Raw genomic sequence first — 14,238 nt, 5'->3', positions numbered from 1 at the left:
TATGCCAATTATTTTATGTTAAACAATTTTCTACTGTATAATTTTTAATACATTTTGTATTGATTCATATTGGTGGCTATTTTGCTGAGTTCATTGTTTGGGCTTCTATTCTTCTGCTCTCTTTTTTCATATCTGTGATTTGTGTGAGAAAGTATAATGTGTGAATAATTTGCTCCTGGTTATTTTGATATCCAAGGGAAATTTTTGTTTTCACTTGTTAAGAGTACCCCCTTTTCATTGGAGTGACTATGGGGTCCCTCTCTCTACTTTATATAGAGAAATGAATATGGCCATTATTGACTTACCGGCTTGCTTGGCTTCCTGAGCAGAGATGCGATCACCAGTGAGCACCATCTCCATTGCAAGAGACTTCCCCACAGCTCTGGTTAGCCGCTGAGTCCCACCAGCCCCTGAAATTACAAAATAGTTTTCCGAGGTCTTAATCAATTTTTGTGAACAGAAGCAAGATATGTTTTAATTGAACCTAGTGGTTAGACCACCAATCTTGCGACCCTTAAACGCACTCATAACAATTTTAAAAAGCCTTTACTATATTTCCACTGTAGGCGATCATACAGTGTTGTGCCAGAGGAATGTTGCCAATGAATCTAGCAAGGATGAGGGAATCTTTAAATAAAAAATGAAATGGGGGAGTGGTATGTAGGTGGAAGCTGAGAGGGACCATAGCAGACAGAGGTGTTGGTCTGTGATGCTTCCTGATTAGTAAAATAAATACTTGGATAATGTTACTAAAGGTGGTGCATTAACAAACTTGCGATTGACAGCAAGACTCCCTTACAGCCTGCAACAATGGGTTGTACCAGACATTAGTGGCTCACTCTGCTGATATTGGCGCAAATTCGAGGTGAAGGTCAAGGATCCAGAAGCAGTACTTTATTGGCCATTCCACCAAACAGTAAATGTCTTATTAAAACAATGCTCCAGGGAAAGAAAGTATAACAACCCCTTTGTCTCTCCACAACTTCTCTCTCCGCCCGTGTTTTTTACGGGTCTCTACTCAGATAATTTACTGCTGGGGTTACACACACCACTGACTGTGGGCAACCTAGGTAGTGAATGACATGGATGGACAGAAGGGAGACATGGGTGCGGAGCAGTCCTTAAGCACTCTGCCTCTGCCAATACATTTGCTTTGTTTCATAAGGGAGAAAAGAGACGTGCTACAGATATTTGTCACTTCTAAATGAGATTTGTTAAGTTTATAAAAAAAAAGCTTACCAGAAATCATCTTACTGTACAGTGTAAAAACAAGATGCAGGATGGGTTGTGGCTTAGCCAAACTTACCTGTTATGGGAATCTTGAACTAGCCCTTAGAAGAAAGAGAAAAGAGCAGAGACCAAGGGGCAGACTTCAAACCGCAGTACAACTTGCGGCAAGGAGCCGCTGACGTGACCAGTCCGTGCCCGGAGGTGCTTTTAAATCTCCACGGGAGTCCCACAGCACAGAACGCGCACTGGTCGCGCCCGAGCGAAGCCCGGGCACATCTGCGCTCGTCCGAGCCCGGAGAAGGCTGGGCCATGTCTCTTGGCTCTGGTTCTCACCAGTATCTCCTGGAAAAAACCCTGATCTGTGGGATCCCTATCTATTCTGTGGACTGAATAGGAGAGGCAGGGTGAAAGCAAAACTTTACCACAATAGAACTCAGGTAATTTGTTTTAACCTAATTTTGCACTATATATCCTTTAAGGGCTAAGGATTAAGGATGGGTAAGCGTAAGGGGATCCATCAAACCATGGACAAAGCTAGGGAAGAGGCATTGCCAAACTCACTTAAAAGCTACTTACATCTGTTATGAGCGCTATTGAGACTGAGATTGACAGGGTGGAGGCAAGGATGGAACCTGCATAGAATCACTCTATTAGACACACTACCCACGAGCATTTAGCGATTGTGGATTCTTCCCCTCTACCGAAGGCCACTATCCACACGCTCTATACTATCTCTCCTTATTAAGTTATGTACAGTACAGGGCCCGCAAGTACTGACAATACACAAAGGAACTTTCCAGACGGAGAGTCCCCCCCTGCAAGGAAAGCAGGCAAGAGGCAGGTAGACTTACAAATGTGGAGTCTGCTCAATCCAAATCTAATGCAAACCACCTATCCATGTCAAAACAAGGCCCTAAAGCAAAACCCAATGCAGTAAAAAACATGTTAAGAAAAAGATCCCCTTGGAGAATAACCCTCCCAAAAATCTACCAAGACCTGTTCAAGTCTGGAACACTTGGGTAATCAGCTTAAAATCATAGCACAATATTGTGCTGTGGCTATTGAGAATATTGCTATCGTGGAGAAGAAAATTGACAACATTTTCACAGCTCAGGAAAAGCTGGTGGGAAAGGCGGCTTAATTGAATAAACCTTGGAAGGCTCGTTAACACAGAATAAACAGCAAAACTCGCAAGAAGAGAAAAAAAGATGCCCACAATCCATCCATCCAGAGAGAGATCTAGCAGGCAAACCAAAACCTAACTTGAGTAATCTTCGGAAATCAAGACAGAATGGGAAATAAGCTACAAGCAAAAAGTAATTACATTAATGCATTGGGTAAGAAACAAAGTCAAAGAAACGAATAGAAAGGTACACAAAAAAGTTCAATATTAAACCACTGGAATACATGACTAAAAGCAGACTGCATTAAACTTGCAAGAGTTTTGTGAATTTTAGGAGTGGCCCTTCACTAAAAATAGATCATATATTTGGTTATATGAAGAGACAATGTGTAATGAGTGGAGGCAAAAAAAATTAAATTAACAAAGCATCAAAGAACATAGAAATGTGGCGATGTAATGAATACCCTTGTGCTGCTGGGTAAAGAGAAGCAGCCGTTGGAAAAGTTAGAAATGGACCAACTGATTTTACCCTTACCCTTAAAATAACATAAAAACATAATTCATGCATATCTACAGCAGTAAGCAAATAATACATACATGTTACAAAAAACATTAAACGCAACACCATAAAGAACCATTTTATTAAAACAGTTTAATAAAAAGAGCTACGTCCATCACCTTTTCTAAATGCATCTCATACCAGTACTCCTTCTCAAATTCCATGCAGCATGTAAATACTTTGCTAGACTAATACCAACCAATTCATGAGTATCTGATCTCAAAATCCTCAAAAGGTACTAAGTACTGCTTTAACCCAAGAAGCTTGCAAACTGAGGCTAACCATCGATTACGGGGATGCTAATACGCATCGCTAAAACGCAGCAAATACAATATTGTTTACCTATACCGTTTGCAGATAGGACAAAGATCGGTTTATGTATACAAGTGATATTCATTATGGGTTTAACAATGGAATTGGTAGAGGTTTACCATATTTTATTGTACCAGCGTGAGTTTTTAAAAACTCATTTGAAAACAAAGTAGGGATCCAAGGGGAAGGAACGCGTTACTTACCTGTAACTGCGGTTATCCAGTATTGGTATCTTTCATAGATTCACATGCCTGAATCATTCCCCGTCGTTGGGATGGGAGTCCCCGGTATATAACAAAGCAATGTCTTAGTAGACATATAGAGTAATATGCCCCAAAAAGGCCTTATCTTAGTAACATATCCACGTCCTTATGTAAAAAAGGACCAAAGTTTGGCAAGTCGCCAATCAGCTAGCACCACCCTCTAGAACCTTCCTGGAAGGAGCTCTAGTCCCTCAGATTTTCGTAAGCACAGTGCTAAGTAGTTGTATCACAGAGAGCCAGGCGAGCCCTTCCAGGGGAGGTGGGTGGGTTGCATGTGAATCTATGAAAGATACCAATACTGGATAACCGCAGTTACAGGTAAGTAACGCGTTCCTTATCCAGTATTAGGGTATCTTTCATAGATTCACATGCCTGAATCAGAGTAGTAAGCAATAATAAGCACATTTCGAAAGGTACAGTAAATATACAGTCACTAGATAATAACATATCCATGTGAAAAGTAGAAGCACTAGAAAAGAATGACACAGCCAATGTATACATCACAGTGCGAAATGTACGTAAAGAGGTAAGGATGGTGGGATGAAAAGAAGGGCTCACCTCTAATGAAACAGATGACGGAGTACCGCTTGACCCACTGCAGCATCCTTCATGATCTCTGTATCCAGGCAGCAATCCTTGATGAATGTATGCGGTGTCTTCCATGTGGCCGCTCTACAAACGTCCACAATGGGCACTCCTGCAAACAGTGCCATGGAAGTAGACATTGCCCTTGTGGAATGGGCACGAACTGTTGATCGCAGTGGACGCCCTGCTTGCTGGTGACAGAAGGTGATGGCTGAAGAGATCCAGTGTGAGATACTTTGTTTGGTGAGCGGTAGCCCTTTTCTAGGTCTGCTGTACGCTACGAAGAGTTGATTAGACTTACGAAACGTTTTCGTTCTATCAATGTAGAACTTCAGGCAGCGCTTAATGTCCAATGAATGTAGAGTTTTCTCTGCTACTGTTTGTGGATTCGAGAAGAATGAACGTAGCACGATAGGTTCGTTAAGATGGAACTGTGATGGAACTTTAGTCATCGTCGATGCTGTTGTCGGCAGCTTAACTGACGACGATGACTTTTTAATTGTTAGCGTCGACGAGATAGATTTACCAGCCGTCGACGGAGATCTCCTCGTCGATGAGGCCATCGTCGACGTCGACGGGGTGGAAACTGGCTTCTTAAAGGCATGTTGCACATCCGGAGGAGAAGCAATCCCTGGCAGAGGCATGGCCAGGACCTCTGAAGACTTTTTGTGCGTCTTCTTTGGAGGTGGCTGTGACGAAGGGCCCGGAGATGACACCCTTGGTCTCTTTTGTGAGGAGCGAGAGGAGATAGAAGAATCTTCGCTTTCCTCAGAGGACACAACATTGTCCTTGTCCTTAAGTCTTTGTAGCCAAATTAAAAGGCGCCCTTCGCGATCTTTAAGGGTTTTAGATGAAAAGGTACGGCATACCTTACAGTCCTTTGAAGTGTGGTTAGGATAAAGACAATAAAGACAGTCTTTATGTTGGTCGTCCACGTGAAGCCTCTTTTTCCCACATGAAGCACAGGACCTGAACAGTCCCTTCTTCGGGGTATCAGCCAAGACAAAACCAAGTAAGTTTGAGCAAGAAACATTGGAAATCCAGAAGAAATGAGCAGAGCTCAGTGGAGACTCCCTTAGCACGACGTGCGGTAGAAAATCTCAGGGACTAGAGCTCCTTCCAGGAAGGTTCTAGAGGGTGGTGCTAGCTGATTGGCTACTTGCCAAACTTTGGTCCTTTTTTACATAAGGACGTGGATATGTTACTAAGATAAGGCCTTTTTGGGGCCTATTACTCTATATGTCTATGAAGACATTGCTTTGTTATATACCGGGGACTCCCATCCTGACGACGGGGAATGATTCAGGCATGTGAATCTATGAAAGATACCCTAATACTTGATAACGTAGAGGCAACACACTCCAGTTACATGGCTAACTTTGAGGAACCGAAGTATGGATGACAATGCTATTTGAAATTGGTGGTTTTACCATGGGAAACGATGGGTCTACAAGCCCCATTAGGTAGAAATATTGTACGTAAAACACTTAAGTATTTGAGTATGCAACACAGGTGGCAAAATAGAGGGGCTGTAGGAAGAAGATAAGCATGTCCCAATACAATACATTTTGAAGGTACTGTCTTATATTTCTCTACATACCGCAAACAAGTATTGAAAAGGTTCTGGTGAAGGGGTGGTTAGGTTAAAGACTTGGGGTACGTGAAGAGTTCCTAGGGCAAAGCCTCCTGATGAAGGCGTTGGTCTTGAGGCCCTCTAAAAAGTATGCAGGATCATTTTTAAATTGAATTTATAGATTTATGTTAAGTGCAATATTGCCACTTTGCAGAAAAACTAGAACGATTACTATATAAATGGAAAGGTAGATAGAGTTTAACTACATATCTGGGATGGCAATCTTAAGCAATCTAATAAGTGGGCTTCACTGAAAACCAGTTTAAACAGCTCTGTATTCAGAGGGTTTCTGAATTGGGGTGGCTGAGTTCTGCCCTATTAAGGGGACAGAGATTTTTCCAAAGTTTAGTACCTTGAACAACCAGAGACAATCAACCATGAATATGAACATGTTATTTTATTTTCAGTTTAAACAATAGTTTTCATCAGGTCATGCCAACAGTGTAGTTTTACTGGTAACATATCCGTAGTACTACATCTAAGCAAGCCACATAAGTATCCTTTCCATACATCAATTGTATGTTCCCCACGGGTCCCCTCATTATCTTAATCTCTACACTCTGTTCATACAATGTGGCAAGGGGTCAGCTGCAAACCACCGTTTTCTATTCTGGTCAAAGAAGTTGCTATGAAGCAAGTTGCCTTCAATATTGCCTCACCCATTCTACTTCCTCTGAAAATATTCTTCAGATGTAGAATGCCTCAACCTGTTACGGAAGACAGCAAAACCTAAGGTACCAAAAAACAAACATTCTAAATTGTTAAACAATAAACAGTTTATGGAAACAAGCAACATTTCCAGAGTTACTTTATTAATTTATATCATAACAGAATTGTCTGATATGCTTTTCTTTTGATTCTTATTCCAGCATAAACTTCGTTTTAACCTTTTACTTTATGTGAGCTTTACTTCCCATTTTCGTCGGACATTGTCCACCTGATAACCAATAACTTTACCAAACTCCTAACTTCGCTCACTTCCACATCACCTCCTCACACCATCCCAGAGGACTGCATGGCCTCCATTGGCGTGGGAATGTTAACATGAAGTCAACAAGAATGAATAGGACACATTATCAACACACAAGGTGACATGTTAAAATCCACAAGGTATGTCTCCCTGACTACCATAATTCAACTATACAGGTTTCCACTGATACAACTGTTTGGGGAGGTCTTGGGGTATCTGTGGTGACAAATGGCCCCCAATAACCATCAAGCGGTAACACAAACCTCAATATCCAGCTAATGTCCTAAGTATTACCTGGGATGGTTCCTAGCAGGATCTCAGGCTGTCCAAATTGGGCCTTCTCGCCAGCGTAGATGATGTCACACATCATGGCTAATTCACAACCCCCACCGAGCTAAAAGGAAAGAAGAAAGAGCAGCTTAGCCACAAGTTCTATATGATGCTGCCTAAGCATGTAGCCCCCACAGATCTAGTTAATAAAAATCGCTAGAGTCTTGTCAGGGCAACATCTGTTTTTTCCAATACCACCAAAACAAAATCTGAAACAAACAAAATATCTAGTAGACAGTCAAAAGCATACATTTCACAAGGCTGACAAGTGCTGCCTGTTTTTCACTAAATCCCTAAATAGAGAGTAATCCCATGAGTCAGTTCAAACCTATTAATGAGTTCAGAGGGATATAAAAAATAATCCCACAGGATAATCCCCTTTCTTCATTCAAGTAGGTCACACAACTGTAGTACCCTTAATGGATTGATCTTCACAATGCCTAGCCCTGCAAACTGGCAATACATTACATGCTATGATTCTCAATGCTTTCTTTGCAGGATCGCCTAGTCCAGCCCTACATGTTCCCTAATACCTTGTGTCAGGCCAGTTCCCTGGAGCAGGTGATTACTGGATGGATAATATATATATATATATATATATATATATATATATATATATATATATATATATATATATATATATATATATATATATATATATATATATATATATATATATATATATATATATATATATATATATATATATATATATATATATATATATATATATATATATATATATATATATATATATATACATACACATACATACACACACACACAACGCGTCAGGGCCTTAGAGTGGAATAAATTCCATTGTTACATCTCCACGGTGTCAGCGCCTGTTTTTTAGACCATATATATCTATATATATATTTTTTTTTACCTTAAAGAAACAGTATAATATATATATATATATTACCTACTGGCGGTCGCCAGTAGGTAGTTATAGTTAGGACCCTGTTTCCATAGGGAAACCGCAACATTCTATTTTGAATAACTTTGGCGCCGGTCGACGAATCCTCGCGAAATTTTCAAAACTAATGGGGCGCTACGCTACGCTCCTTCCCTGAAAGTCTCGGGGGGATTCGTCAAGCGGGGGCTGAGATAAAAGGGGGGTCCCAAAACGCGTTTTTCCCATGCATTTTTCCATAGGACCTTTAGACACAGCTACAGCCCGAACGGCTGAACAGAGTTCCTCGAAATTTGGCAGAGAGGTAGTCTACAGGTCAAGGAAGTGCCTTTTGTAGGTTTGGTGTAAATCTGTTCAGTCGATTCTGAGAAACTAGCCTTTAAATCAATATATATATCTGAGCCAGCTTACGGTGCGCTTACGGTAAGCTTACCGTACGCGTACGGTGACGTGCGCGAGCGCGATTCTGATTGGCTGTTAGATCTTAGTAAACATTCGAATCGTTCGAAACCAGGAAGCGGCGGCCGCCATTTTCTCTCTCGCACTCTTAATGGATGAGGAAAAACAAAAAGGCAAAAAACATGAAACGGGACTGTTTAGACAACTCCTTACCACCTAGTCTTGATTAATGGGTCCCCACAGTTCCCCCATGGGCAAAAATATATATTTGTTTTTTTTTCTTCGAAAAATCGCCTTTTACGCTTACCGTACACGTACGTTAAAAAAAAAAATATATATTATCCCCACTCTCCCCACCCCGTGTGCAAATGTTGCCCGCAGTGCACCATTTGTGCATAGCATATGCAATAAATTGAAAATGTAAAAGCTTACCTTTCACAGCGAAGCGCATATTATGTCCTCCATGTGCGCACGGTGCGCGAAGCGCATCGTGCGTACATGGCCCATCCACGGCACTAACTGCGTAAAGTGTGCGCGCGGTGCGCGAAGCGCACCGCGTGCTCACTGTGCGCGCACGATTGAGCGAAGCGCACCGTGCGCGCACAGAACGAACTGCGTTAAGTGGGCGCCACCCCGTGTGCAAATGGTGCCCGAAGGGCACCATTTGTGCATGACATATCATATTTGTAGAAAATGTAAAAGCTTACCTTTCACAGCGAAGCGCATAATATGTCCTCCATGTGCGCACGGTGCGCGAAGCGCATTGTGCGTACATGGCCCATCCACGGCACTAACTGCGTAAAGTGGGTGCGCGGTGCGCGAAGCGCACCGCGTGCTCACTGTGCGAGCACGGTGCGCGAAGCGCACCGTGCGCGCACGGAACGAACTGCGTTAAGTGGGCGCGCATGCCACGAATGGCGTAAAGTAACTTAGCATTTAAAAAAACGTACAAATTCACTGAAAAAACCATAGGTTTCACACACGTTATAGATAGGAATTAGCATTTAAAAAACCTTGCAAATTCAGTGAAAAAACCATAGGTTTCACACATGTTATAGTTAGCTGGACATTTCACTCGTAAAAAACCAATGAAATTCCCCCGTTATAGTTAGTGCAGGCAACTATAACTCACGTGACCGCAATCCTCTGCTGATGACATATGTGTCTTTATGAAAAAAAAATATTTGTAATATATGTATAGCTAAAATTTAATGGAAGAAGACATGGGCAAATAAGTGTCTAAATACAGTATTAGCATCAGCAGAGGATTGCGGTCGCGTGAGTTATAGTTGCCTGCACTAACTATAACGGGGGAATTTCATTGGTTTTTTATCAGTAAAATTTCCGCTAACTATAACATGTGTGAAACCTATGGTTTTTTCAGTGCATTTGCAAGGTTTTTTAAATGCTAATTCCTAACTATAACGTGTGTGAAACCTATGGTTTTTTCAGTGAATTTGTACGGTTTTTTAAATGCTAAGTTACTTTACGCCATTCGTGGCGTGCGCGCCCACTTAACGCAGTTCGTTCCGTGCGCGCACAGTGCGCTTCGCTTGACGAATCCCCCCCGAGACTTTCAGGGTAGGAGCGGAGCGTAGCGCCCCATTCGTTTTGAAAATTTCGCGAGGATTCGTCGACCGGCGCCAAAGTTATTCAAAATAGAATGTTGCGGTTTTCCTATGGAAACAGGGTCCTACCTATAACTACCTACTGGCGACCGCCAGTAGGTAATATATATATATATATATATATTCTACTGGCGGTCGCCAGTAGATAGTTATAGTTAGGACCGTGTTTCCATGGGAAATCCGCAACATTCTATTTGGAATAACTTTGGCGCCGGTTGACTAATCCTCGCGAAATTTTCAAAATAAGTGGGGCGCTCCGCTCCGACCCTGAAAGTCTCGGGGGGAATTGTCAAGCGGGGGCTGAGAAAAAAGGGGGGTCCCAAAACGCGTTTCCCCATGCAATTTTCCATAGGGACCTTTAGTCCAAGGTACAGCCCGAACGGCTGAACAGAATTACTTGAAATTTGGGAGAGAGGTAGTCCTCAGGTCAGGGATGTGCCGTTTACAGGTCTGGTGTCAATCTGTTCAGTAGTTCCTGAGAAAATCAAAAGTAAAATCATATATATATGTGGGCGGAGCCTAACCACACATCTCATCCTGAGATCTGATTGGCTGTCAGCACTTCATCCAAGAAGTGTTGGCAGCCATCTTGGGACCAATATACATGATAGCACCTCATTAAAAAGCATTGCAGTTAATAGAAGGTTTTAAGACTTTAGTTACATTATAAATCATTTGTTGATGGTACCATACTCATTTTAGGAATTGTGGTATGTTCTAGGGTGATTTCACCATGTGAAAAAGCCTTCTGCTGGGATATCATGATTGAGAGAAAAATATTTTCTCATGCTTTTCCCACAGAGGTTTGGAGGGTGATCTATAAGCTAAACTGAGAGCTTATTTTCTGTAAATTCACATTATCTTTCTCAGTCATGTGAGAATGAAGTCTGACATTCTCAGTAAAACATGTACATCCAACAAGGGCAGAGACTATCAGTTGATTCCTTTGTGTTCTACTGCAGCTTCCCAGAGTGTTCCAAAGAACAACTAGAGCGCTAACAGTCCTACTTATGATAAACGTATGGCACACCTGAAGCCATCTTGCTTGGATTAAAGTGGTAACTTAAAACATTTGATTTAAAAAGGAACAAAATGAGGTGGTTCATTTTTCCATAAAAAGTAGGATTAGTGCTGCAGAAAGAAAAATTAGGGCACATTTTGAGTGACTTCTCAAATCCTCTTCTATTTCATTAAAAAATTCTGACATGCAGACTGAAACATGCACTTTCAATACCAGCAGCAGTTTTTCCTGGTGAGCAGTAGCTTTACTACAGTGATCTAATGAGCAAAAAGAGTGCTAACATTCTGAATTTATGGCAAATGTGTGACACATCTGAATGCCTTCTGGATGGAATCAAAGTAAATAACTGAAAGTATTTCCTACTGAGGAGACTGCAGTAAATGAGGAAATTAGGAAACTTCATAACAAATAAGTCTCCCAAGATGGCCACCAGAGACAAAAGAGCCCAAATGTAGCCCACATATCACCCAGATGTAGCCCAAGTATAGCCCAATGACAGAATGTCCCAGAGTGTTCTTAAAAACAACTAGAGCGCTTACTGTCTTCATTATGACAAAAGTATGGCACACCTGAAGCCATCTTGATTGGAATAAACTGGTAATACTTAAAACATTTAATTTAAAAGGAACACAATGAGGGGGTTCATTTTGCCATAGAAATTATGATTAATGCTGAAGAAAGAAAATGAGGGCACATTTTGAGTGACTTCTCAAATCCTCTTCTATTTCATTAAAAAATTCTGACATGCAGACTGAAACATGCACTTTTAATACCAGGAGCAGACTTCCATGGTGAACAGTAGTTTTACTACAGTGATCTAATGAGCAACTAGAGTGCTAACATTCAGAATTTATGGCAAATGTGTGACATATCTGAATACCTTCATGATGGAATCAAAGTAAAAAACTGAAAGCATTTCCTACTGAGGAGCCTGCAGTACATGAGGAAATTAGGAAACTTCATAACAAATAAATCTCCCAAGATGGCCACCGGAGACAAAAGAGCCCAAATGTAGCCCAAAATCACCCAGATGTAGCCCAAATATAGCCCAATGGCAGAAGAGTGCAAACACTTATTATTTTGTGTTTTTGCAGTGTTATATAGTGCAGACTTGTCAGGTATTGGAGTGCTTTACATGAGCATTGGTTACATCACACAAGAACAAATTCATTTTGGTTGTAGACATGGGGAGACTAAGTGATTTGACCAGAATCACAGAATGTCGAGCTGAAGCAGAAACTCCAACCTGGTTCCCCAGTTGCAAAGTCTGCAGTTCTGGAAGTAACACTACATCCTCTCCCCTAGGTGCAACATTTAGTCAAGTGGTCAACTGGATAAAAAAACATAAAGAATACAAATAATGTAAAAGTGCTTTGTCGCTATTTGAAAACTCAGAAAATATGTCCTTATTTTAGTCTTTTAGAGCACTAACCATAATTTTGATGTCAATAAGACCCTCTCATATATGTAATTTCTAAAGGAAATGCTCTAGGTATTACAGTTCTGATTACATCAAGATGACGTCAGGCGTTCCACACTTTTGTAATAAATATAGAATGTTAGCAATCTAGTTGTTCATTAGGATACTGTTGAGAGGCAGAGGCCAGGGGCACGGACTCTGAAAATTGAAGGCAGGTAGGAGGGTGCAAAGGCAACAATTTAACCACACTGAGCAGGCAGGAAGGGCCGTGGCCGCACAACAGACTATGGAGGGCAGTGGAAAGGGGGGCAGGGGCAACAAACCAACAATACAGGACTTGCAAGAGAGGCTGTGGCAATGTAATAGACCATTGTGGGCAGAAGGAAGAGGCAATGGCCATACATGCCAACAGACCCGATTCAGCCAGGAAACGTCCAATGTTTTTAAGCTCAAATGGGCTTTATTTGATCTGTCTCCGGTCTACAATCTCCTCTTTTTCAATGTAACTCAAAGGGGAAAATCAATACCCCAGTTTTTTTTCAAAATCTCCCTCTTACCAAGTTCAAAATGTTCGCAAGTATGGTACATTGGATCATGGAAGGAAATGGGGTAGGGACATGGACTTGGATAACAGAGGACAGGAGGGACATGGAGAGGTGCACCAAACTGACCCTGCAGGGCAGGCATCAGGGTTTGCAGCAGCACAATACACCACACAGGGCATGCAGGACGGGAGTGCAGCACAACAATCCATAGAAAGCAAGAGGGAGGGGACAGGACCATGCACATGGACAACAGAGAACAGAGGGGCAAGAGGCAGTGGTAGCTAGCTGACCATAATGGACAGACAGAGAAAGCTGCAGCATAACAGACCATAAAGGGCAGGAGGGACGGATCAGGGGCACTACAATGGAACAGACAAGCCAGGAGGGAGGGAGTAGGGGTCTGCACATGTAAACAGAGGGCTGGGGGCAAGGGGGCAGGGCAGGAGCAGCAAGACAGCCATGGAGGTCAGGCAGGATGGGCACTAGAAGCAAGACACACCATGAAGAGCAACAGTGAGACTGTGATGGCATACACACAGACCATGGAGGGAAGGTGGGAGGGGCCATGGCAGCACAGAAGACCATGCATGGCAAGTGGGAGGGTTAGTGGCAGCACAATGGCTGTGATGGGCAAGAAGGAGGGTGCAGGGGCATGCACAAAGGACGATGGAGGATAGAAGGGAGGGTCAGGACCTGTGCACAGACAAGAAAGTTCAAGGAAAGGGGCCTCACAACAGACCGCACGGGGCAGGCAGGAGGAGCAGTTGCAGCACAACAGACCAGGGAGGGCAGAAGGGTGTGGCAGTACAATGGACCATGTATGACAGGAGGAAGAGGATAGGGGCATGGCATGTGGACAGGCAGGGTGGAGGTGGCAGGGACAGGTTACAGTCAACTGACAATGCTAGGCAGGTGGGAGGGGAGTGGCAGCTCAAGAGAACACTCAGAGTAGATAGAAGTGGCAGGTCCATGGAACATGGTGGGCAAAAAGGATGGAGCAGGGGCATGCACAAAGACATCGGAGGGCAGGGGGAAGGAGAATAGGGGCAGCAAGCTAAGCACAGAGTTTAAGCAGGAGGTCAATGATGGGGCATAGAATTGGGCAATGGAGGGCAGGAGGAGTGGACTGGTACATCATACTAAATTGAGGGCAGTGGCAGCACATCAGACCATGCATGGCAGGAGGGAGGAGGCTAGTCCATGGATTCACACAACAGAGGATAGGGAGGAGGGGGATGGGGCAGCAAGCTAACTGTTCAGAGAAGGCGGGTATTAGGAACTTTGTTTTTAAAACGTGTGTCTGT

The 14,238-nt window shown here is 42.6% G+C and overlaps 1 protein-coding gene across 1 annotated transcript in view; it reads right to left on the bottom strand.

The window, feature by feature from the left end:
• Window positions 1-14,238, bottom strand: part of ECHS1 (enoyl-CoA hydratase, short chain 1) — a 235,982-nt gene that overhangs the window by 62,271 nt on the left and 159,473 nt on the right. The window contains exons 4-5 of the mRNA XM_085607904.1: window positions 6,970-7,069; window positions 306-410 (exon numbers count right to left, since the gene is read on the bottom strand). Of these exons, the coding sequence (XP_085464030.1) occupies window positions 306-410; window positions 6,970-7,069 (205 nt within the window). The remainder of the gene's footprint in view (window positions 1-305; window positions 411-6,969; window positions 7,070-14,238) is intronic.

Source organism: Triturus cristatus, chromosome 1_2 (genome assembly GCF_964204655.1).
Source record: "Triturus cristatus chromosome 1_2, aTriCri1.1, whole genome shotgun sequence".
Lineage (NCBI taxonomy): Eukaryota > Metazoa > Chordata > Amphibia > Caudata > Salamandridae > Triturus > Triturus cristatus.
This window is presented reverse-complemented; position numbering and strand designations above follow the sequence as displayed.